We start from the raw sequence: 25,973 nt of genomic DNA, 5'->3' as shown, positions 1-25,973 counted from the left end.
TCCTGAAGACTTACAGATTCATTGAGTTTTAGAGCGAGAAGGTACTTTATAGATCATCTAGTCTAACCCAGTTGAAGAAATTGAAGCCCATAGAGGAGCTGGGACTTACACAAGGTCACACTGGTAATAAGTTGGCATTTGAATCCTGGTTTACTGAATCCACACTCAGTATTCTTCCTTCTACAACACCATGATCATTCAGTACCTGTTTATTAAATGTTTGTGTGCAAGGAATGGTGCTAAGTCCTGAGGGGAATACAAGATAGGGTCCCTGCCCTTCAGGTCCTCACAGCCTGACAACATGCACAGAACAGGAGAAGGACGCTGGAGTGGTGCAGATAGTAAATATTAATGGGAGGGAGGGAATGAGAACTTTCAGTTGGAGTGTTCCAGCTGGAGCAGGGATTTCCCAGGGTGCTTGATTGTTTTCTCTAACTCCAAGTTAGGTGGGTTCCCTTTCACTCCCAGGTGACACGGATGGAATGACTGTGACCTGAGGACCTGCCTCCCCCACCCCTCCAAGAAAATCTCTTCCCTGTTGGAAGCTTCTCTTCTTCAAGGGCTAGGTTCTGAATCTTTTTTGCCATTTTTCTCTAGAGATGCTTGCTCCTAACTCCCTCATTTGAGCAGTTCTTCTGACCTTGATCCTTATCAGGAAGCTGTAGCGATAAAAAAGCCTATTCTTTGAATATCTTTGCTGACTAATACATTGGGTTATTAAACTGCTGTCTCTGTCTATTTTGGTAGCAAATGAGGTAAGACTTTAAGGACAGGAGTCTTCTGAGCAACTGGATTTAGCAGATGGAGAAATGCAGACGTCCTGCAGCTCCAGACTAATCAGTTGTTTATCCAACAATAAATAACAGGCAATGGAACAGAAGATGTGTTCTCCACTCGTTGGCACCTTCCAGCACCAATTACACCATTAATGGCAGAGAATGAAATAATATTTCACACTGTCCACAATACAAGAATGCCAATTCTGTCCAATGCAGTAATGAAGAAAGCCATTCTTTCCCTTCCAAGTGCCCACTGTCACCATCCTAGGCCTCTGTCAATATCACACCTCCTTTTCTGGGTATTTCAGCTCACCCAAAGGCAGGAAGAATGTGTAGTTTAGGATTATAGATGTACAGCTGGAAAGGCCCTTTGGAATCACCTAGTCCAGTCCCTTCATTTTACAGATGAGGAAACTGAGGTCCACGAGGAAGAATAACCCGCTCCAGGTCACATAGATGGTAACAGCTAGCATACAGAGTGTAAAGGTTTACAAAGAGCTTTATAAATATTATCTGCTTTGGTCCTCACAACAGCCCCATGCTGTTACTATCCCCATTTTATAGATGAGGAAACCAAGGTTGGCAGAGGTTAAGTGACTTGCCCACGTTCACATAGCCTAGTTGGTGAGACAGGGAGAAGATTACTGATGATGCAAAGCAATGTTTGCTAAGCGTCGGGTTGTGGGACTGGGAGGTTAGGGTGTTCTAAGACTAAGTTCTCTGGGTTTTCATTGGAAAGAGCTATTGTGAGTAGGGGGTGCCTGTGAAAGACTCCAGGGAGGAGGTAGGCCTTAGGTTAAGCCTTCAAAGAAGGGGAACATTATGACAGGTCCACCAGATGAAGCCCATTCCTCGCACTCTTTCCCTAGGAGAACAGAAGAATCTCTGTAAAGAAGAACCTGCATCCCAAGAATGCGTTTACCTCTAATATTTGTGATTCACTCACATGCTAATAGTTCATCCTCTTCTCCAAGCCACTGTAATAACTTTGTGACTTACAGAGTACTTATTTCTTGACAGCTCTGCAATTGGGCATCCAAATACAGCTAGAGCAGAGTTTCGGGTGGTTCTAATACAGCGAGCAGTACAAGTATCATGATTCCTATTTTATAGATGAAATTCAGACTCAGTGAGGTCATGTAATACATTTATGGTGGCACGGCTAGTCGGCAGCAGAGCTAGGCCTGATGCACTTGGACTTGGAATTAGGAAACCTGGGTTAGAATCCCAGCTCTGCGCCTGACTTAGCCATGTGACCATACCCCACTAGGCTGGGCATCCTCCAGACTTGACTCAGTGCTAACCCAAACTTCTGGATGAGGCCTACTAGGGCCAAGGTCATGTTTTTTCTCTACACCTGTGCATGTCCCAGCTGTATTCGGATGCTGGGTATTGCTGCTCTACCTGCAGGAGACATCAACAAAATTTTTACATTCCTCTTTTGCTCTTCCTAACACATGCAAATGATGTTTTTACAAATTTTTTGGCATTAATTGGGAGTGCTTAGTCAAAGTCACTTTAGGCCCAAATTACTTCTTTCCCATTCCCTGATTGCTGTTCTCTACCAGGACAGCTTTTGGAGAGTCGTGAATTGATTTCATTTTCCCTGGTGCTCATTTTTCTGACTACCTCAGTTGTTGACATGGACCACGACATATTTTGACATTTCATAATGTCATTTGGGCTGCAATTACACAGAAAGCAAACATCTGGCACTGATTTGAATAGGTGATTGCCAAGGCCCAGGGAGGCCTCACCCTTTACAGCGGGGGATGAGAACAACGGATGAAGTTAACAGAGATGTATACCACTTGTGCATGCTCAAGGGATGGTACCAAGCTCTCAGGAACGGGGAATTCTGATTTAGTGAAACGTACAGAAATGAAGGCTAGCAACCAGTGCTCACTTTATCAATAGGCTAAATCTAAAAACAAGTCCTCCACATGTTGTTTTGAGCTGGAGTGATGGAGGGGAAAGGAGAGGAGCCATGATATGGCACTGAAGCAGCAGAAAGACAGTGTTGTTTTCGCAGAGGACAAGTAGCTTGCTTCTTTTCAGTGTGTATTTGCTGACTGCTTTCCTTTTCATTTCTTTCTAGAATACTCTGGACCTTGAAGAGACTGGAGAAGTAATCCAGGGCAGTATCAATGCTCTGCCAGATATTTCCTTGGTAAGATGTTCTGCCTTCTCTTTTGGCCTTTAATTGGAATAGGACATTTTGGCCACTAAGAACTAACAGAAAGGTCAGCGAGGTGGTATAGTGGATAGAACACTGGCCCTGGAATCAGGAAGACCTGAGTTCAAATCCAGCCTCAGATATTTACTAGTTGTATGACCCTGGACAAATCACTTAGCCCCAGTTGTCTCCAAGGGGGAAAAAAAAGAACTAACAGAGAAGCAGCATATCACCAAAAAGTATAGGCTCATAGATGGAAACTGGAATTAACCTCAGAGGCAAGTTAATTCAACACTCTTGTTTTATAGAGGAGGAGATTTAAGCCCAGGGAATTTAAGTGACTATCCCATGGTAGCACAGATAGTTGGCATCAGGCTTGAGTTAGAGGACCTGCCTTAGAACCCCCAAGACCTGGGTTCAAGTCCTGTTTCTGACATAGACTAATTGGATTAATTAGATTAATCTCTTATCCCCTCAGTGCCCTTGGGTAGCTCTCTAAAGCACCAAATTATAGATGAGGAGCTGATTTGGATAAGGGGAGGGAGTTTCCATATCTGGAATCCCCCACTCTGATGAAATTGTAGGTTGACACAAAACCACAAAAAAAAACAAAAAACAAACAAAAAAAAACAATCAACTCTACCAGGCATGTAACCTGGTTTTCATGAAATACATTTGGCATAATGACAAAAGGGGGCTCTGGGTCTCAGTTTTAGGCCCAGCACTGCTCTTCGCCTCAGCCTCGGTATAGCCACTTAATACCTGTGGGGGCTTTGGCAGGTTGTGGTCCCCTTGCTGGATTTCAGTGTCCTCAGTACATAAAATGAGGGGATTAGAATAGATACTTCCCTAAGGGGTCTAGGGAAGGGCTTTCTCTCTCAGAGGCTGTGTGTTCTCAGGTCCCTTCCAGCTCTAACCTTCTGTGTCATATGGTCTTTTCTGGCTCTAAATCCTTTGCTTGCATAACTCTGTATCTTTTTCTCTCTTGGGCTAACCCTTGTTTTTTTCTCTGTCCTAACAGCAGCCATCCCACATTATCTATTGTATCTTATTCTGTTTCTGTTTGCAAGCCACTGGGCTTCTTTGTGTAGAGTTGAAGGATAATGTCACCTGTATGCTCATTTTCTCTTCCTTCACTCCCGCTGGGCTCCTCACTGGTATAAGCTAATCTCTTAGAATGTAGCAAAGCCAAGGAAATGTCTTTTTTTTTTAATACTGCCTACTGCCTGTAATTAAGTCTGTAAAGACTCCTTGCTTCAGGATATTGCTTATGCCAAGGACTTAGTGAGATTCCCGAAAGGAGGAGGCTATTAGGTAACAGTACCGTCTGCAAAGACACTTGCCAAGATCCAAGCCACAGGGGTCAGTCCTCTATCAGCAGCTGAGATGACACAGATTTTCCACTATGGTGTTGCATTATTGAAGCAGGCTTCGTCACGTGGCTGATAGAACCCTGACAACTGTAGGAGACAGAATTCCAGCCTGGATCTTGGTTGGTTCTGGTACAGCCTCTCAGCTCTTGAGTCTCTCTACAAAAGAAGGCTCTCCCAGATCTAGTGATGGAGTCTGATGGCCTCTGTTCTTGCTGGATTTTTTGGCAGGATGATGTCACATCTCTTTCTGAGGCACCAACCAACTTCAAGCCTCCACCACCACCTCCTCCAGCTCAGTCCCTTGACTCTTCTGTTCCCCAGCAGAGAAAGACCGGGAAAGACAATCTCAAACGCCCTTCTTCAGCGTCTTCTCAATCGGGCCTTTTCTTCACAGCACCCTGCGACATTAGGTCACCAACCGGCCAACCAGAGAGGGACACAGCCAGCACCCCATCCACTGGAGTCACTTCCTCTACAGAGGGGTCTCTTGCCAGCCCCATCTATGCCACAATTTCTCCAGCCAATCACAGCTCGAAGAGACCAATGGATACACACCTGTCATTTGTCAACCAGCACCCAATAGGCCCCTTCCCCAGGGTCCAATCTCCAACTCATCTGAAGGGCATGTCCCTCGAAGCTTCCTCAGGGAGCAGCCTCCCAAGTCCTCCTCTTCCCTCTCCTCCTGCTGTCCCTATTCCCCTCAATAAGACCAGCCCCGAGTCAGGAACAAATCATCACTTTGTCATGGTGGAAGTACACCGGCCAAACAGTGAACCAGATGTGAACGAAGTGAGGGCCCTGCCACAGACTCGAGGTGAGTAGCCACCTGACTGTCATGGATCCAGAATTCTCTCTGCCCACCAAGAGTGTTCATTTGTCCACTGTTGCTTTATGAGAAAAGAACAAAGAAAGAAGCTGATACTAGGGACTTATTCCACCAAAAAGTTTTTTTTTCCAGACTATGGCCCTTGGGCCAGTAAAGATTCAAGTCTGGCTTTTCCATCTTCTACTCCTGCCGTTCAGTGGTAATTATCATTGTTGACTGAAAGGTAATGCAGAAATAAATTTCTGTGGAACTTCCTAAGTGATCTAATTATATTCAGTGTAGTTTTTAGCGGGAGCAGTGTGGTACACTACAGTATAAAAATGCTGACTTTGAAGTCAAGGAACTGTGTTCAAATTCCAAATCTGCTACTCGTGAACTACGTGCATTCAGAAAGCTACTTTATTTCTCTGGGCCTCAGTTTCTCCAACTGTAATATAAGGGCACTGGACTAAATGACTCCAAGGTTCTCTTCCCAAGGGCATTAAGTGTATTTAATTCTATCTTGTTTCTTTGAAAATTGGTAATCCGTATTAATAATAAGGCAGCACGGTGGATTGGCCAGATGGACAGCTTTGGAATCAGGAAGACTTGGGTTTGTGTCCTGCTGACAACATACTTCACACATATATGGCCTCTGACGCCATGGGCAAAGTCACTTAACCTCTTCATCTGCACTTCAGGCACTTCTCTAAGACTTTAAGTTATAGATGAGTTTCCAACTTACGTGAATTAGAGGGAATTTTCACATTAGAGCTTCCCTACATCAATCACACCGCAGATTGGAGAAAAAATAATCACTTATGATTCTTTAAGGTTTGCAAATTGCATTGCATACATTATCTAATTTGCTCCTCACAAGAATCTTGTGAATTAGAATATTCTTTTCCCCCACACAGAGAAGCTATCCTCCACTGATGTCTAACCCCGTTGCCTCCTTGTGGCATAGAGGTGACCCAGAGGCTTTGACAGTAGTGTTCTAGTTCTGATAGGTCCTACCAAGCTAGAAAGGTTTTGAGTACGGGTTGGTGATACCAGCTCAGCTAAATGAGGAGGAGAGGGTCCCCAGGTTGGCCTAAAGCTGGAAGCTTTTCTGGTGGGCCAGCCCTACAGGAGCTCATAAAGGCCATCTTCTAAGGCTAGGAGGGGTTGCAATTTGTATTGGCAACAGAATTACCCAACCAGTAATATAATGGCTTCTCCAAGTACCAGTCAATCAATCAAATATTTATTAAAGTGCTTGAAGTGTATCAATAGTTGTATATATAGTAACCAAAAAAATTACCTTTCCCCAGCCATCCTGGATTAATGGGAGCATTCCATACCTTGGAATGAGTTTCAAAATAACAGGGAGAAAAGAACAAGGGAAATGGCCTTCCTACAGTATATTACACACTGTGCTATGGTTTGTGTGTCTGGGGAGATAATATTGAACTATCTTAGACCATCACCTCTATTTTCCTCCTCCCTGGGTGGCAATGACACACCTTTGGGATGGGCCTAGGCATTTAAGACAAGCCATCTCAATGGTTGGCAAAGCTAGGAGGAGTCAACTGACTTAGTTCCAAATTTCCAAGTAGAAAGTCCAACAACACTTTGAGAGGGAGAAATTCTGAACTGACTTTCGATACCCCTCTAAGGCAGGGCTTGGAACAGCAACACAACCATTCATTGCCAGCTTTCCAATTTCCCTCCCCCCAGGACGTTGAGGAAAAAATCATGGCTTTGTTGGGCTGTGTTGCCCTCTTGTGGTTTGACCTGTCATTGCTAGTTTAGAGGGGTCTTCAGTGCCAATAGATGGTAATGAAAGGCAGTTGGTGGAACTTTGCACTTATTTAGTACCCGTTTACCCCTAGATCAAGAGTTTTTTAACCTTTTTGTCTGTCAGAGGCCTCTTTTGCAGTTTGATAATAACTAGGGACCCCTTCTCAGAAGAATGCTTTTAAATGCATAAAATAAGATACACAGCATTACAAAGGAAATCAATTATATTAAAATAGTTACAAGAATATTCATTTTTTTAAGTTAATGGACCCTAGGTTAAGAACACCATCTTAAATCATTGAGCAACTATCAGACACTAATCCATAAACCTTCCCAACTAGCCTCAGAGTTGAAAGATGATTTCTCCCAGTTTTCAGATGGGAAAGAGAAAAATGATCAGTTTCAGCAGCAGATAGATACAAGAATGGAATACAAGGGTCCAGACTCAAAGCACCCACCATGACCCCTTAAACCAGGAGTTATTAACCTCTGGTCTATGAACTTTAAAAAATATTTGTTTGATTACTGTATTTCAATATAATTGGTTTCCTTTATAATTTTATTTTATACATTTAAACACATTATTCTGAGAAGGGTTCCCTAGTTTTTATCAGATCATGGAAAGAGGTCCATGGCACAAAAAGATTAGGAACCTCCACCCTAAACTAAGCTTCTCTAGGCTAGCTAGTAGGCTTTTGGAGAAGAAGGAATCCTATTCAATTGAAATCCATTTGGATCCTGTTTCTGAGCTCTAATTACCTCAGAAAGGCAGGATTCCAACTCTGGCCTCCAGCTGTGACCAGGGAGCAAGGCTCTCTTCCTCTTGCTGTCTCTCATCCTGCTTCTCACCATGTTTAATCCCAGACCACTTCCCATACTGTCCTGACACCTGAAAACAAGTGACTTATTATTTTCTGCAACCACTATCTGGGACCTTTTTTCCATCAGGGGCATAACTGTAGCAGAACCATAGTGTCAGAAAGGACCCCTTTATTTACTTCCAATACAATATGATAAACAGTGTCTACTGCGCACAGAGCCCGGTGCTAGGTACTGGGGGAGATACCAAGCTTACATGTGATAATAGTCCATGCCCTCAAATTGCTTATAGAATAGTCAGGAGATGTCACCAACCCAGATCATACAATATTGTTGTTCAGTTGTTTCAGTTGAGTCTGACTATTCGTGATCCCATTTGGAGTTTTTTTGGCAAAGATACTGGAGTGGGTTTGCCATTTCCTTCTCCAGCTCATTTTACAGATGAGGAACTGAGGCAAACAGGGTTAAGTGACTTGCCCAGGGTCACACAGCTAGGAAGTGTCTGGGGCCAGATTTGAACTCAGGAAAATGAGTCTTCCTGACTCCAGGCCTAGTATTCCATCCATTGCACCACGTAGGTACCTCAAAAAATACATGAAAAGATCTATTAAAGAGCCAGAAAACAAGGGTAGGGGAAGCCTGACAAGAAATTACCAACTGGAGGGATCAGGGAAAGTTTCATGGAAGAGGTAGCCTGGGGATGTGGTTTTAAAGCACAAGGCCTTCAACAAGCAAAGAAAGAAGGAAGGCATTCCAAGTCCTGGGAATAGTGTGAACAAAGTACAAGCATGTTTGGGGACATAAAAGTAGTCTGTTTTGACTGAAGCACCATGTGTGTAGGGGAGTGATGTAAAATAAAACACAGTGAAAATAGTAAGTATTTATTAAGTGCCTACTGTGTTCAGGAGCACTGTGCCAAGCACTAGGGGACACCGAGTTGAGCTAAGACAGTATCTTCACCCTCAAGGAGCTTTCCAGGTAGTAGGAGGAAGAAAATGGGAACACAGCAACGCCAGATGATGGAGGGCCTTGAATGCCAAACAAAGGAATATGAACTACTCTTTGGAGTATTAGGGAGCCAATGAAGATTTTCAAAAAGTGAAGGTTGTTAAGGAAGATTATTCTGATAGTGGAATGAAGAATGGATTACATGAAGGAAAAAGTAGCAGAGGATAAGACACAGATTATTGCAGTCGTCTAGAAGGTGATACTGAGAGTTTGTATGAGAATGGCAGCAGTTGGAATAGAGAGGAGAAGAAGGATATGAAAGATGACTGAGCGTTGGAATCCTTAGGACTTGGAACTGATTGATTGGATAGGATAGGAGAGGTGAGGAAAGGAAGGAATCAACAGTAATGCTAAGGTTATGGACGTGAGTAACTGACATTAGCATAAACTTAAGTATGGAAATCAGAAGGAAAACCTGATTTAGGGGGTAAGATGAGTTTGGTTTGGGGCAAGAATGTTTTGAAGCCGGGTCAAGAAAGAGAGCCGGTTGTTAAATTTTCAGTATGAGCTTAAGCTTCTACTTGGAGAGTGGCAAACAATTGGACAAAGCTGGACTTGATTTATTGTTTTGCTTGATTGTACTGTAGACTTAAGAAAGTGATAGAGAAAATGTTAATAATGAAGATTAAACTTAAAAGTGTGTTATGCATTTTCAGAGAGCTGGTTGTTAAACATTTACTAGCACATCCCTGGTTTGAGATATGTTCATTTGGAGGTGCTACAGGGGTATGCATGTAGAGATAGCCAATAGCCTGTAGGTGATTGGAGGTAGGGGTCTTGGATAGATCAGAGAGAGTTCAGATCTAGAGATAGAGATTTTCAAGTGATCTTCATAGAAGTGGTATTTGGCAATAACCAAAGGGTAACCATTTCTGGGCCTTCTCCACCCTCCTACAATGCAAGGGATGTTGGGAGTATATTTTGCACCGTGGGTGGTGGTGGTGGTCCTTTGCTTTCTAAGAAGACCAAGGACATCACAGGTTATGTCTTGACTTGTGTGTGAATTGGATTTAAGTTGAGGCAGAGTTGTGCAAAGTTGTCAGCCTCGCTCTCTCTTCCTGATTCCTCCAAGTCCAGTGGAAGGATAAAAGTCAAGTTCTTTGGAGAGAAAGAAAAGGATGACACTCAATTGCCTTCATACTTTCCCCTTGCAAGTAAAGAAGTGTGAGTGAATTTCAGTAAACTGAATCATCACCAAGTGATGTCTTCTTCTTGCGGTTTTAGTGGCCTTATCTGGAGTGGGTATAGTTGTAGGGGCATGGAATAGCACTGTATATCTCATATGTAATTAACTGTCCAGCGCTGCCGTGGCTTCTCCCTAGTGACTCCTGAGTCAAAAAACCCTTGTACCAGTCCCTGGGTCTTTGAGTCTCACAGTCACCCGGCCTTTGAAAAGAAACTAAAATTTCCTAGATTAACCTGGTGCCCAAACTAGTATCCTTATCCTCCTGTTTACCTCCTTGTGCCCTATGTCCAATTCCACGTGGAGAGCAGAAGGGACTCAGAGGCCTAGTGTCTGTAGGTGTCCTCAGCAGCCTCCTGACAGCATACTCTGTTTTCCTTCCTGCTAACAGCTGTTCTCCCGCTATCACCCCCAGCAGCCTCTACCCTTTCCCAGCTGTCAGACAGTGGGCAGACTCTCAGTGAAGACAGTGGCGTGGACACTGGGGAGGCAGAGGCCAGCAGCAAGGACCGGGGCCGACAGCAGGCATCCATGAAGGGAAGAGGCAGCAAGGACCTCCCCCGGAATGAGGGAGCAGCGGAGACAGCCACCAAACCGGTAAGGAATAGACCGACATGAGGTAGCTTCATAGGCAGAGCAGGCTGGGGATTGGACTCCACCCTGGGGTTTCCAGGGTGTTCTGGGATGGGGAGGGGGTGGAGTCTGCCCAAGGGAGGGGTTTCCTAAATGTGACTCAGAAGCCAGTGGGTAAGGGGGCATGGTTGACCCTGTTCTCGACCCAGCCTCTGGGTGTGGTGTGAGAGGCATGAGCTGGTCAGCAGCTGGATGCATCTCGTACCTGAACAACACGAATAAGGTTTTGCCATACCCTGCCCTGAGGGCGCCCAGTCATAGAGGCCTCCTCATCACCTCCCCCCATCTTTAAACACGCTGGCCTTGCCCCATCCCTAGAGTCACTAAATCAGAAAATTAAAGAACTTCTTCCTATTACACACTGATCCAGTAGCTGGCATACTAGAGACCAAGTTTGCCAACGTTGCCCAAACTCTATCACACCCTCAGGGTGGCGACAAGATATCAGGATTTCTCTTTCTAGTGGATGAGAATGTAAGTCCGTCTGAGTTTTAGCTTGCTTCTGGGTGGCTTTTGCCACGTAAGGGTTGTCCCCTATAAAATAACTCAGCATGTAATAAATAAACACACAAAAACTGGGAATCAGTAAACCTGGGTTCTAATCTTTGCTGTGTGTGACCTTGGACAAGTCACTGACCTCCCTTGGACTTCAGTTTCTTCATTATGGTAATTTGTAAATTCCTTGAAGATGAAGACTATATTGTATGTATCCCTTCTACATGCTACATGCATTATACATGGCAGACTTAATAAATATTTGTTGAATGACTGGATGAGTTTTTTGTTTTTTGTTTTTCCTTTTTGGTGAGGCAATCGGGGTTAAGTGACTTGTCCAGGGTCGCACAGCTATTAAGGGTCAAATATCTGAGGTCAGATTTGAACTCAGGTCCTCCTGACTCCAAGTGGATGAGTTTTTTAAACAAGTAGTTTGGATCCAATGAACTCTAACGTTCTTTCCAGTTCTATGAACCTTGGATAGGGCCAGGAAGCTTAGAAGAATCCAAACTGTCCAATTTTAGAGGCAAAAAGGAAATCTAACCAAGACCTTTAAGGGACCCACTGAAGGGGCAGCATTTGGTGACGATAACATTTCCTCTGCCGTCAGCCTGGCCTCCTGGAGCCCACATCCTCTCTGATCCGAGTGATGAAGAGCGCAGCCACCTTGGGTATTGCTATTGAGGGTGGTGCTAATACTCGACAGCCCCTGCCAAGGATCGTCACCATCCAGGTATGGAAAGAAGCAACATCTGGGAAAAGCAGAAACTCCTTTTTGGTTTCCTCTAGACTTGGCTATGTGTCTCCTGCTTGCATTCTCCCAAGCAACCAATGTGATGCCACTGCAAATTCCAGAAAACATTAGGAGGTTAAGAATTCTAAGTGGCTCCAGGACTCTTAGCCTCACCCCACCTCTTGCCCCTACTCTCTCTCCTATATTTCTTTTCCATAGTGGTATCTTAATCAAAGCAATACTAGGGCTCTATCCAAAATATTTCTGTGCTTTGAAGCTTACAAAGATGTGATCTGGGAACACCGCTAATTTCACCTTTGCCATTAGCCCTCCCACAAACATCCTCCTACCAGAAGTCAGGAAGGGTACATAACCATGAATCAGGGTCTTAGGGCTGTAGAATAAAGACTCAGTCCCTGATTTTAGAGAGACCTTAGATGGAAGCAAGGAATTGCACGGATTACTACCTGTGTATTGGAGCTAGGTGGGGAGGGGAGTCTGGGATAAAATCAGTCTATAAAGTTAGAATGGGTTGGTGGCTTCAGCCACCGGGATATTTAATATCATCTTTATGCTCTGCTTAGGTGTACCCATAGGTTGGCACAGCATGTGTTGGGTGCAGGGGCCATTTTACATTTGTATGTGAGCATTACTATATGCGCCAGCTACCACACACATGCAGAGGGCATTCTTGGTAGCTACTCGAGTGCATGTAAATAAGAATTAACGAGAGCAAGCTCAGCTCCTGGCTGTGGCCGTCTGAGGCCAGGTGAATCCAGCCTATGGTCTTTCGGAGCCACCGGTAGCTGGCCTAGGGTCGTGGTTATTGTGAGCTGACTTCCTCTTCCTGTGTCTCCTCTTCGCAGAGAGGCGGCTCTGCCCACAACTGTGGGAAGCTGAAGGTGGGTCATGTGATCTTGGAGGTGAATGGCATGACAATGCGGGGCAAAGAACACCGGGAGGCCGCCCGCCTCATTGCTGAAGCCTTCAAGATGAAGGACCGGGACTATGTGGACTTCCTGGTTACGGAGTTCAATGTGATGCTTTAGGGGAAGGACCCCCAGAGCCAAGTAGAAAGATGGCCCAAGAGAGAGTGCCCAGGATCCAAGTAACTAAGTGCAGTGGCGGCTCTGATGAGCTCTGTGTTGTGTCTCACACGTGTAAAACTGCACGTAGCTCCACGTCAAACAGATGCTCCTTCCCAGATCCCTAGTGCCCCCCTCCTGGCTGTGGCAAGGTGATGTGACACGCCTGTTCCAGCCAGCCCTCCAGCCCAGATTAGGGCCCACCTACTCCCCTTGCCCTCAGGGAGGGTCTCGTTCCCAGGCACACGGTCAAGCTGGCTGCTGGCAGAACAGACAGACAGACAGACAGACAGACAGACAGATCTTAGCATCCCCTGGTTTAGCAGTCCACTCCAACAGAGCCCAGAGAGCAGGAACGAAGATGGGGAAACAGGGAAGGACTAAGAACAAGGAAGAGGCCCAGGAGGGAGGGAAAGCAAGAACTCTAAGGAAAGAACAGAAGAGGAGCTTAAGCTTTTGTTCACCCCTCCCCTGACCTGCTCACCGTTGTCACTACGTGGCTCCGCCTCTGTGTTAAGGGGCATTTCCTGTCTTTACCATGTGCGCGGCTCTGTTGTCCTTCACCTTCACCCTGAACCCTTTGGAATCCTTCCTGAGTTGGGTTAGAGGTTTTTCTGCCCTGCCTGCCAGCTCTGGCCTCCTCTCCGCCTTCTCCCACTTGTGCCCCTTGAAGAGAGGAATGTGTCCCATCTGCCCCAGAGGAGCTTGGCTCCATTTAGTATCCCCTCTCCTTCCTCTGAGAAACTGTTAGCCAGAGCAGGGGTGAAGAGAGAGCTCTGGGGTCTTGGCTCTGCCAGAGGTTGGTCCCCGGGAAATGCCCTACAGCAATCTGAGTGCCACAGACTGGGTGGGCAGCAAGTGCCCTCCTGCCCTGGCTGTTTATTCCACCCAGCTTACTTCTCCGCTCTCTTACTCATTATTTATTTTCTACCCTGTCAGCCATGGATCCCAAGCTCCCCCCTCTCCAGCACCTGTCCTGTCTGGCCACCCTGTGCACAGCCTAACAATGGATGCCTTGTAAATGGCCAGCAATGTCAGTGTATTTATATAAAGAGCTTGTGACTTTAATTTTTCAATAAATCTAACATGTTAGGAAAAAGTGTACTGTGGGGCCTGCCTTCTTCCCACTGGAGAGTGTCACTGGGTCATGGCCTCCCACTAAGGATCTTCTGTCTTCTAGGGTTATTGTACAACAGTATTTAATGAGTTTTGGATCTCTCTCTGATACTGACTAGTTATGTGGACTTTGGAAAATCATTTAACCAACCTGTGCCCCATTTTCCTCATCTGTAAAATGGAGGTAATACCACTTTGAATGTCTTGACTAGGGGGGTTGGACTAGATGACATCCTGAGAGCTTTTCTAGGACTAAGTTGTATTAGCTGATAAGCTCCTTGAAGACAGGGACCACATGGGATTTATCTCTTGTGTTTTTCCCGTTATTATTCCCATTGATGGATTCTATGAGTTTGTAACTCAAACTGGGCAATCCATTCTGCTGCATCCCTCCTACAGGCCACAAGGGGGCCAGCTTTGACCTGATTGAAGACCAGTCTCCCTTGATATCTCAGCTGCACATTGAAAGGAATGGAGTTTCTCTGGCACTTCCAGAGTCTCTGAAGGTGCCTCACAAGGCAGTCCATTGGAGGAAAGCAGTGTGGCATAATAAAACTATAACAGGGTTTAGAGTCAGAAGCCTTGAGTTTGAATCCTTTAGCTGTTACTTAATTGCCTCTGTGACTATGGACAAGTCTTTGGGTCTCGGTTTCTTAGTCTTTAAAATGAGAGGGTTAAACTTCACAGTCTTTAAGATCCTTTCAAGGGCCAAATCCTATGACATTTGCGAAATCCGTCTCTCCTCACAAAATACTGTGGAGGGTTTCTGTATGATATCCAGCTGAGATGGCTTACCGAGGAGTATTTCAGAAAGACTGTCTGGGGCCCTAATAACCAGAGTTTCAGAAATGATTTCTAAAGTTCATTTTATTGTAACCTCAGGGCATCTGGCTTGGAGTAGTCTTTTCACAAAGGAATGAGTCCAGTTGTATTTGTGAACCAGCTTCCCTCAGTAAGCAAGGCGAATTCCCATCAAATCAATCAGTCAATTGGATATTGAGGGATCAGGCAAGACAACCAGGCACTCCTAGAGCATATACTTTGAGACCTCTGTTGACAGCAAAAGATGGGGTTAGAGTGAGTGAATCTTACCCAGGGATTATGCCTATGCATCTGTGTTCCTAAGACCCCTGCTATGGATATATAATAATATGGATGAAGTAGAAGCCTTTGTCCATAATAAGAACTTATAGCCTAGTGGGAGCACAAAATTAATACTCATCTTCATATCCCCAGTGCCTTGTATATACTAATTGCTCAAAAGCTGTTGAATGAATAATAGGATAGATAACTTACACATATACACACATATGTGTGAAATGGCATGGTTTAGTGGAATACATACTGGAGCTGAAGTCATAAGGCCTGCATTTGAATCCTGACTTTGACTAGATCTATGACTTCGGGCAAATCATTTAATCTCTCTTGAGCATCAGCTTCCAAATGGAGAAGCATCATATATAGTAGAAAAAAAACTGGACCTGGAGTCAGGAGAGTCCTGACTCTGACACTTGTTCTCTGTGTGATCATGGGCAAGTTCTACCTTCTCAGAGACTCAGTTTCCTCACTTGTAAAATAGGGATAAAAATACTTGTATTAGTTCCTTCCTTGGGGCAGTAAGGTGGCCTAGTGAATAGAATGCCAGGCCTGGAGTCAAGAAGACTTCTCTTCCTGATTTCAAATCTGACCTCAGACACTTTCTAGCAAGGTGACCCTGGGCAAGTCACTTAACCTTGTTTGCTTCAGTTCCTTCACCTGTAAAATGAGCTGGAGAAGGAAATGGCAAACCACTCCTGTATCTTTGCCAAGAAAACCACAAATGGGGCCATGAAGAGTCAACTATAATTGAAAAACAACTGAACGAGAAATCTTCTTCCTATAGTTGTTATAAGGATCAGTGAGATACTGAATGTTAAGTGAATTGTATACCTTAAAACTATACATATAGGCTGTCCAAAAGTGCTACTGTACTGAATACTATGTTGTTATTAAGTTGTTTTTCAGTCATGTCTTGACTCTTCATGGCCTAATATTTTCTTGACAAAGATACTGGAGTGGTTTGCCATTTCTTTCTCCAGCTCATTTTACAGATGAGGAAACTGAGGCAAAGAGAGTTAAGTGACTTGTCCAGGGTCACCCAATTAGTAAGTGTCTGAAGTCAGATTTGAACTCAGTAAGATGAGTCTTCCTGACAGACCCAGCATTCTATTCACTGTGCAACCTAGCTGTCCAAACACGGTGTAAAGGACAGTTACTATTAAGGCGGGGCAAGAATGCTTGTATTACCACCCTCACAGATTTACGTGAGAAAAGTGCTTTGTAAATCCTGGTAACTCCCACTTAAAATCAATAAGTCAGATAGAAAAGAAGTGGGCCATGTAGAGTAACCATCAGGCAGGAGGACACTCTCTGCCCAGCACAAAGACTCATCATATCCTATAAACAATGCCTCATATTTTTAGCACTCAAATGTTTAAAAAATGCTTTTGTCACAACAATCCTGCAAGACAGATGATAGCACTATGGTCATCTCTGTTTTACAGATGAGAAATTGAAATCCAGAGGAGGACAGTGGCGTACCTAAGCTTACATGGTTACTAGATTTGAGCCCAGGCCTCCTGCCTGACTCCAAGGCTCATGTTCTTTCTGTAGAATCACACTAACCTGGTCTGGACCTCAAACAGTCTTGTCCCGGCAATTCAACAGGTACACACATAGCTATGATATTTTTAAAAGATAAGTTGGGAAACCATTACAGCCTATTACTGTGGTGTGAATTGTAAGGGCCATAAAGATTTAAAGGAGGCAGAGAAAAGTACAGAATATACGTTTAATTGCAGCCTTTAGGAGCTGCTGCCCCCTGCTGCCCCTGTAACTAGGAACATTTTCATTGGGAGCAAGGGGTGGTAAAGTAGTATACCCTAGAAATAATCTCAAGGTTTCTCTTCTGCTGCTGAAAGTGAGGCTGCTGAGGAGGAAAAGACTGCTGCCCTTGGGAGGGTAGATGGAAAGCTTGATGGGGTAGTAAAGGCATGGGTGGATGAGACCCCTAAGGGGCAATTAGGATGTTTCACTATTTCTAAGGAAAGAGCTAGACAGGAGAGGAAGGTTCAGGTAGAAAAGTTCAGCTATAGCTTCTGCCACTATCAAGACAGGAAGCACAACACCCCTCTCCCCCCCCCCCCCCCCCCACCCGCTCCCAGTAAAAGTGCTGTCAGCTCTCTATAAATTACCCAACTTGGGGAAAAGTTCCAGCTGACCATCCTACTTATAACCCTGTTCCTTACTCTGGAAAAAAAAATTAAGCAACTTAATTCCATGAACCACTGAGTAAAACTACAGTTCTCTACTGGTGAGGGGCAGCCCTCCATGCATTAAAGTGATCCAGAAAAATGTTCTTTCCTCCCCCCTCATTCCAACACATGTATGCTAAGCCGTGCCCACATTGTCCTGAAAGTAGAAGTTCCATACACCCAGAATAAGACTTCCAGCAGGTATTAGTATTTCTTGTCTCTGAAGCCCAGAACACCAGAATCTCCGACACGGAAGAGATTCAGTAGAACTCTGAGTGGAGGCTGGGGAACAAAGTCTGAGAGTCAGGAGATCTGGTTTCTAGTTCTTAGCTCTACCTGGCACTAACCCATTGTGTGCTTTGGGCCAAATCACTTAACCACACTAGGCCTCAATTTCCTTACTTGAAAAATGGACATATTAGACTAGATGGTCACATTTCTGTTTCTAAAGGTTTATAAAGCACTTTTCTATTCTGTGATGTAGGCAGTGTAAGTATCATTAAGCTCCCTTGACAGGTGAATAAACTGAGGTGTTGAGATATTAAGTGACTTGCCCAGGGTCACACAGCTAGTAAATGTCAGGGCCAAGGTTTGAACCTTGGTCCTTTGGTGCCATATCTAGCACTTTCTACTGTAACAAGCTAAGTTCTCTCCACCTCATTCTATGATAATAAAAATGACACTAATACCTCAAATTTATATAGCAATATACAGTTTACAAAGCACTTGCTTCCCAACAGTTCGGTGAAATGGGGAGTGCTAGTCTTGGGTTTATGGGTAACCTCCCAGCCTCAGTTTCCCCTTCTGTAAAATCATGAGTTTGGACCAAATTATCTCCAGGGTCTTTTCCTTTAATATCCCTGGGGACAATTGGAGGAAAAGTAAATTTAAAACCTCTAGGTCCTGGCATTAGAAAAATAACCTTCCCACTGAGGGAGCTTTCTTTTCTTTAGAACGTTCTACTTTCAAAGTTGCCTACTGCCAAAATGTCTCAGAGCCCAGCCTCTGGGTTAAGTGAAAGCAGGTCATCGGCTCCTAGGGATGAAGAAAGGGGTTGTTTTTCTAGCGTCACTCACCCTGACTTGGGCACCTCGTGAAATCCAGGGTTTGAAATACTGAGAATAAATAAAGGGGCTGGAGGGAGGGCGGTGAGAACTATGGATTCCCTCTGGCAGATGAGCAGCCATGGGGGGAAAAAGAAGGATGTCGACAGTTTTCCCAGAAGAGACACAAGGAAACACTCCCATCTCCTGTGTCAACAAAACATGAGTTCTCAGAACTGGGAGGAGCCTTGGAGTCTAATACCCTCGTTTTACAGTTGGGGAAACTGAGGCCGAAGATGAAGACAACAGAAGAGGGGAGGGAAAAAGGGAGTGGGGGTTGCAACGGGGATGGGAGAGGAAGGGAATGGAGGGGAGGGGAAAGAAGGCAGTGGCTGGTGTAACGGGGATAGGAGAGGGGAGGGGAAAGAAAAGAAAGCAGAGGGTACTGACTTAGAGTCAAAAGATTTAGAGTTCTGGCTCCCCTATTGGCTACCTGTTTGATCTTGGGCCCGTTTTCTCTTCAGTGAAATAAAGGAGTGTCTGTCAGCTCATCTGAGGTCCCTTCCAACTCTAAATCCCACCTTACAGTTCGTGGAGGCCCGTTAATGGGCCTTCCCACCCGCATCCCTCAATGCCTTCTCCAGGAGGACGAGACTTTCCGTACACCCCTGATTCTGTGAAGGGCGGGCAGAAACGGATGCATCTCCTCGATTGGTGGAGGTGGTTCAATCCCCGCCTTCCTGGGGCCGTTCCCTTTATCCCATTGGTCAGATCTCTAGAATTATGCTAAAATTGAGCCAAGCCCCCCTCCCCGAGCAGCTGCGACTCTCAGATTGGAGACTATTGTTTGCAGTGTTTTAACTCCAGGAAATTGACTAAAGGAGGCGGGGAAGAGTTTTACCCCGAGCTGGGCTGGGTTGCTGGGCTGGCGGCTCCGGGGGCCCGGGATGCGGAGGAGCGTGGCATCCCACTCAGTCTGGAAGGCTGGCGAAGAGGAATGACGCCCATCCCCACCTGGCATCAGGGTGGCGGCTGCAGCAGCTCAGGTGAGACGGGGAGAAATCACGCTCCAAAGCGGTCGGCAGGAACTTTCTCCAGCTCTGGGGAGGCGCGGGCTGGTCCTGTAGCGTGTTCTGTGCCGGGCCCCAGCTCCGTAGGCAAAACGGGGTGGAGGAGAAACTACGTACCGGGGTACCCCCCCCCATAGGACCCCATTCTTCTCCGGACATATCAGAACTATAAACATTTTTTTTTTCTTTTTCTGAGTGTGAGGGCTTAGTCCTAGATCGGCATGACTTTGGTTAGGAAGCTTTAATCACCCTGAGTCTCAGTTTCCTCGTATGTAAAACGAGCGGGTTGAACCTGGTGATCTTGAAGATACCTTCCAGGATTCACGTTCTATTCTTTGATCCTAAGAAATCTGACTTTGGAGTCAGAAGACTTGGGGTTCCCAGTTCAACTATCCTGCATACTATCTATCTGCTAGTAGTATAGTCACTTGGCCAAGTGATTTAGTTTTTCCTCTTATTAGTGAAGTGAGAGGGTTAGACTAGATGATTCCTGAAATTCCTTCCAGCTCTAGATCCTTTGACTTCCTCATTCTGGGTCTCAGTCAATTCATCTGTAAAAGTAAAAGGGTTGAATTAGGTTGTCTCCAAGGACCCTTTCATCTCTAAAGTTATTTTTCCGTGATTCTATTAACTTGTCTCCCTGGGGAAAACAAAGTTTTTTTCTCTTTCTTTCTCTTCCCTACATCCCCAGAGAAGAGATATTGGACCATCTGGAAGTATTTACAGGTGGGATAGGTACCTTCATGGGAAAGGGTCAACTTCTAAATCCCTGAAGTGTTTCTTGGGGTAGGTTTGGTGGGGCAAGGAAATATCTTTAGTAATTTCCATGCACCCCAATCCCATATGAAGGATTTGCCTGCAGTTTTCTGGACAGGAAGTGGCATCGGGGGTGGTGTGGCTCTATATACCAGGCAAGCCCACCTTTCGAGGAAGTTCCGCTGAGGAGGTTTCAGGGATCTGGATCTGTTTCTGAGGTTGGTGTCTTGGGGCCTGAGTTGCTGTGGTTACCCCCAGGGAGGTGGCATACTTGCCTGGGCCCTGGTTTGTGTGGGTCTCACTCACTAGGCAACCAAAGGCACACTGGGCTTCGTCTCTGGCAAGAAGCTGTGAGTTGACCTATCTCATGCTTTTCCATGAGCCCAAAATAATTTCCACCCTTTTCTGGGGGTTGTGTGTGTTTTGGGTGAGGGAGGGGTGAAGTTGAGATGGGATAGTGAAAGGTGGTGGGTGAAGACCACAGGGACTCGGTCCAATTATAACATGAGTTTGTTTGGCGTATTTTTAGTCACACAACAGAGAGAGAAAAGGGGAAATGGGTATAATCTAATGATTGGTGTGGTGGTAGAAATCAAGTCTTCTGAGGAGACAAGCCATACAAAGAGGCACAGTGGAAAGAAAGCTGGGCTTGGAAATCAAGAGATATAGGTTCTAGGCCTGACTCTTTGGGAAGCCTGATGCCCAGATAGCAAAAGTGACTTGCTCACCTGTAAAATGAGAGTATTGCAATAGATGGTCTTTAAGATTCCTTCTGATGCTAACATTCTAGAATCCTGAGGGTTTCATCCTGGGTTTTATTTAAACCTCTTTTTTTTTTCTTTTTTTGAAGAGACCTATGATTTCACAAGATCTTCTGAGGAACCTCTACTTAGGCAGGTAGGCACCCTTTCTGCAATTTATAGTCATCTTAGAGAGTATCCCGGGACACTGAAAAGTTAGTTTGCCTAGGATTACATGGTCATCAGGCATGTTGGAGGTAGGACTTGAACCCAGGTCTTGTAGATTACAAGGTCTACTCTCTGTCTGCTGCTTCTGAACTTTTCTACGCAAGAGATTTCATCAGCTCTCTAGGGTTGCTGACTGGAGTACCTCAGAAGATGCCAAGTTTTGAGAGTTTCCAGGGAGATTTGGAAAAGTTGGGAGCAGATGTGTGTCATCTTGCCTAGATGATACTTTGAAAATTGATACGTACCATTTAAATTCCTATTTCTCCCACTTGGGGGAAAAGGCATTTTTAAAGCCTCTAGGGCCTGGCATTAGAAAAACAACTTTTCTATTGGGAGAGCTTTCTTTTATTTAGAACAGTCTACTTCTAGGAAGAACCAGGCCTAGAATCCAAATCTCTTGATTCTAATGAACTCTGTGATCTTGAAAAGACATTTAATTTTGGGGCCTCAGTTTTCTCATCTGTAAAATGGAGAGTAATTGTCCTGCCTTTTCTTTCTCTACTATGAGAATCCAATGAGAATGGATATAAAAGCTTTAATAAATTGTAAAGCACTGTCTTTATACTCACCAGCTCTTATCATCACTTCCTAAGTCCTTATAGTAGATTATAGATCATTTTAGATCTGGATGGAAGCTCAGAGGTTACCTATGTTCCAGGGATGGGAAGCCTTTGGCCTTGAGGTCACATGGGGCTCTTTAGGTCCTCCAGTTTGGCCCTTTGACTGAATCCAAATTTCACAGAACAAATCCTCTTAATAAAAGGATTTGTTCTGTAAAACTTAGACTCAGTCAAAAGGCTGGGCATCACAGACCTGGGTTCTGGTCCTCCTTCAGGCACTAAACCCAGCCTTGTGACTTCAGTCCAATGATTTAACATCTATGAGCCTCAGTTTCCTGTAGTGGAAGGGACATAATACTCCCTAATCACCTCAGAGGTGTGAGGATTGAGTGAAACAGGCTTTTTGATGATTAGAACTGAGAGGGACCTTAAAAACCATCTAGGCTAAGCCCCTCATTTTACAGAAGGTGTTAAGGAAGCCTACAAAATGGTAATTCATTTAAGGGGATTAGTGGAAGAGTGAATAGACAGGTAAGGTGGGATCCAGTGCATGCCATACAGAGACTGATGGGCTGGCCTAGGGTACTTCACTGTAGTGTGAGGGCAGGCAATCTACAATAAGTTCACATTTATACCAAGCATTTTTTAGGTTTAAAAAGCACTTTTCTCACAATGTTCCCACAAGGTAGTTCTTGCAAGTATTACTATTTCTAGTTTACAGATGAGGAAATGGCGAGTCATAGAGGTTGAGTGATTTGTCAATGGTCACGTAGCTAGTGGGTGTCTGAGCAGTAATTAGAACCCATGTGTCTTGACTTCAGGTCCAGTACACCTCCCATTTCATTAGGCTATATGGTGCTGGTGCTGGTTTGGTGTGGAAAAAGGAGATGCTTAGTTAAAATCTGTTTTAACACTTAAAAATTTTTTATTGACATCTTTCATTCTTACTTATTACTTCATCTCCCCTTCCCAGCAAGCCACACCTTTTAACAATGAATGAATGAATGAGTGAGTGAGTGAGAGAGAAAGAGAGACAGACAGACAGACAGAGAGAAAGACAGAGACTGGGGAGAGAGGGAGAGAGGAGGAGAGAGAGATTGGGGAGGCAGTTCAGCAAAACTAACCAATACATCAAGCAAGTCTGACAGTACAGGTTAGCAGTTCTCGAACTGTTTGGACTTAGAACCCCTTTTATACTCTTAAAAATTAGTGAGGACCGCACCCCCCTCCCCACTCCAAAGAACTTTTGTTTAGGTGGGTAATATCTATTGATACTTACTGTTAGAAATCAAGATGTCTTAGTAGTGTTATGAAAATAGTTTTGAACACATGAACTCTAAAAAGGCCTCAGGGGCACCCAAGGATTCCTGAGCCATACTTTGAAATCCTCTGGTATCAGCAGGGTTCACTACCCATAGTTCTTCATCTTGGCAGAGGAAAGAGTTGCATTTTCTCATCTCTTCTACGGGTCCAACCTAGGTCATAATAATTATACAGTGTTTGTTTTCCGTATGTTTACTGTCCCTTCCATTTGCATTGTGCTAATCATTGTGTATATTGCTTTTTGCTTTTCTGCTTCTGCTTCCTTCATTGTGCATCTGTTCATCTAAGTGAACCTGCTTCCCATGCTTCTCTGAATTCTTTGCATTCAAAATTTCTTCCAGAGCAGTACTATTGCATTTGAATGACTGGCTTTTAAATATATCAGCTTTTGGTCTGGTGGTCCCAAGCCTGGAAGCAAGAGAGTGTGGTAAAATGGCTGTAAAATGGATTTCTTCTGTTGAGGCATAGTTTAGACTTGATGCCTTCTGAGGTCCCTTCCAATTTTGACATCCTGTGAGGCTGGGAATATCCATTAAGAGCATTAATGACATTAATGACATAGAAATCAAAGGAAGTTACAAGTGTGAAGGCAATTTAGTTATTTGCAGAATGTGCAAGATGAGCCAAGATTGATCCATTGAGAAGGGAAAAAAAAGACAGTTTCCAGCTCTCCAGATCAGGTTCTTAAGATGTACTACCTTGGGTGTAGTTTGGGAAGGGGCTGGGAGGGGCATAAATCAAGGCCAGAAGGGAACATCAGGGGAAATCCTACTTATATGAGAGGGAGGGTAGTGAGAGAGACACAGTTAACTCTGGTACTTTCAGAGGACCCTGCTTTATTCTTCTAGTCTCTTTATCATCCTTTCACTCTGTGAAACCTGGCCCAGCTGGCACCCTGGCACAATCAGTGTTGCAGGAATCCTGCTTATTTGGAGGAACCAGTGCTCTTTTTCACAATCCTAAATAATCTTAGAAATGCCAGGTTAGGGAGCAAGGGCTTTTTAAACTTGTGGGTGATGGGCAGCCCAGCCTTGAAAGGTTTTGAGTAGAGAAGTCACAGAATGATAGTTATGTTTTAGGACAATGAACCTGGTGGCCTGTGCACAATAGACTGAAGAGGGACCTAGTAGAGAAGAGACCAGGAGAGTTCTTAAGAGTCTATTGTAGTAGTCTAGGTGTGAAGTAATAAAGGTCTGGACTAGGGTGGGGTCAATGGAGGAGACAATGTAGGCAAGAACTACTGGACAGGTAGGTATATTCCTGGCCTTCCTCAATGTTCTCTTACTCCAGGGTGAGTACCATTCTCCATTACAGGTGTCTTTGGCAACCTTGAGCCAAACCTCTGTTGCCAAATTGGATGCCCTGGGCTCCCAGGGGCGAAGGCTGATAGCATCTTTAACAATGTTGCTTAGTGCAGCCACCTGGACTCCTGCCAGAGACCAGCCCAATATTGGAAGATAAAAGAAACTATTCATCTACACCCAGGACATGTGCAGAGGGAGGGGCTAGGGCATGGAACCAAAGCAAGAATATATCTGGCTGACAGGTCCCTTTGTGTCTAGCACCATTACCAATGGAGGGAATGAAGGACAAGGATGGCATTGCTCTGAGGGAAACTCACCCGCCATATGATTAAGCAGTTAGAATTAACATTTTTACGTTATCACCTTCTCCCAGAATTTGGAGGAGATGGTGATATATCTCATATTCTTACTTCCCTGCATGGGACCAATACTGTATTTCAGGAGATGCCATGACTTAATGGACCCATAACTGGCCCCGAAGGCAGTAGGTGTTTGTCTGAATCCTTGGCTACCACTGGCTTTCTAGGTGACCTTGGCAAACTCAAAAGAGCTCTTATCCACCCACCCATTTCACAGATGAAAGTCTCAGTTTTCTCAGTAGGGACTGGATGAACACCTGTTGGGGGTCTCATGGAAGGGATTTTTTCTGTTCAGTTGTGGTTTGGACTGGATTCCTTCTGAGGTCCTTTCCAACTCCCAGATCCTATAGAACTTCAAAATCCAGTAAGACAATCAAGGTCATGAAAGTCAAAGGATGTCAGAACCGGAAGATAACTTAATTCATCTGTAAAATGAACAAGTTGGGCAGGATTATCCCTGAAAAAGAAAATAACTTTAGCAAAGTCATTTATTAAAATAAAATGCTGTCCAATTGTAAGGCCTTATGTAGAAGAGAAGATTAATTCAGCTCTGGGAAATTGTTGTTGTTGTTTGCCCTTTGTTCTTGAAGAGGACCATGACATCAGGGAGGTGACACCATGACATTTGTGCAAATTGGATTTAAGTGAGGGAAGGCTGTGCAAAGTCACCAGCCTCACTTTCTTCTCCAGAGCCATCTGAGTCCAGTGGCAAGCTATAGATCAGGATGACTAACCCTAACCCTAGATGCAGTGGGAAACCTTGGCCTTTTTAAGCTAAGGTCTTTCTCAGGTCTCAATTTGAGTGAGGCAATGCCCTTTCAGTGATTAAGGCTAGGTAAGAAATGAGGCAGAGAATGACCTTTTTCCCCTAGTCAAAAAAAAAAAAGAAAGAAAGAAAGAAAGAAATCCAGGTTCCTTGTGAAGGAAATTGGATGGTGAGCCTAGGAGTCTAAAAATAAATTCCATGTCCCTTGTCTGTACTTTCTTGGATAGGATGCCAGAAGTTTGTATTTTATCCTAGAGATCTTAAAAGTGGGAGAGAGGGTAGGTTGAAGGTGGGGCTGCATTGGTACTCATTAAGGTCAGTGGAAGTGTGGGTGAGATCAGTACCAGTTTTGTAGGCTAGAGATAAAATCTTTGAAACTGCCTACAAGGGTATCTTAACTTATTTATCATCAAGGGATGATTTCTAAAGACAGAGGCTAGAAGACCAGGCATCAGAGTATGTATGTTTCAGGTAGTAGAAGTAGTTTAGCAATAGGCATGAAAAACAATAACACAGGGTAATAAAATCATAGGCTCATAGCATC

At 44.6% G+C, this 25,973-nt stretch overlaps 2 protein-coding genes across 11 annotated transcripts in view; both read left to right on the top strand.

The window, feature by feature from the left end:
* LOC114047369 (whirlin-like) overlaps positions 1-13,970 on the top strand; it is a 134,603-nt gene extending 120,633 nt beyond the window's left edge. For 5 of the 9 annotated variants that reach the window (XM_027868186.1, XM_027868188.1, XM_027868187.1 and 2 more), the window contains 5 exons: positions 2,878-2,949; positions 4,557-5,142; positions 10,317-10,522; positions 11,664-11,786; positions 12,653-13,970. In XM_027868186.1, coding sequence (XP_027723987.1) covers positions 2,878-2,949; positions 4,557-5,142; positions 10,317-10,522; positions 11,664-11,786; positions 12,653-12,835 — 1,170 coding nt within the window. In that variant the 3' untranslated portion in view covers positions 12,836-13,970. The remainder of the gene's footprint in view (positions 1-2,877; positions 2,950-4,556; positions 5,143-10,316; positions 10,523-11,663; positions 11,787-12,652) is intronic. The other 4 variants (XM_027868185.1, XM_027868182.1, XM_027868184.1 and 1 more) reach the window with 2 other exon arrangements.
* A 5,204-nt stretch (positions 13,971-19,174) lies between these two features.
* Positions 19,175-25,973, top strand: part of LOC114047095 (AT-hook-containing transcription factor-like) — a 70,460-nt gene continuing 63,661 nt past the window's right edge. Inside the window, exons 1-2 of one of the 2 annotated variants that reach the window (XM_027867820.1) lie at positions 19,180-19,369; positions 21,000-21,046. Coding sequence is in view for 1 of the 2 variants with exons in the window: in XM_027867819.1 (XP_027723620.1) it covers positions 19,321-19,369 (49 nt within the window). In the remaining variant the exon portion in view is untranslated. Of the gene's footprint in view, positions 19,370-20,999; positions 21,047-25,973 lie in introns of both variants that reach the window. The other variant, XM_027867819.1, reaches the window with a different exon arrangement.

The sequence above is a fragment of the Vombatus ursinus genome, unplaced genomic scaffold (genome assembly GCF_900497805.2).
Source record: "Vombatus ursinus unplaced genomic scaffold, bare-nosed wombat genome assembly UNPS02014786.1, whole genome shotgun sequence".
Classification (NCBI taxonomy): Eukaryota; Metazoa; Chordata; class Mammalia; order Diprotodontia; family Vombatidae; genus Vombatus; species Vombatus ursinus.
The sequence above is the reverse complement of the archived record's forward strand: the minus strand, read 5'-3'. Positions and strand labels throughout refer to the sequence as shown.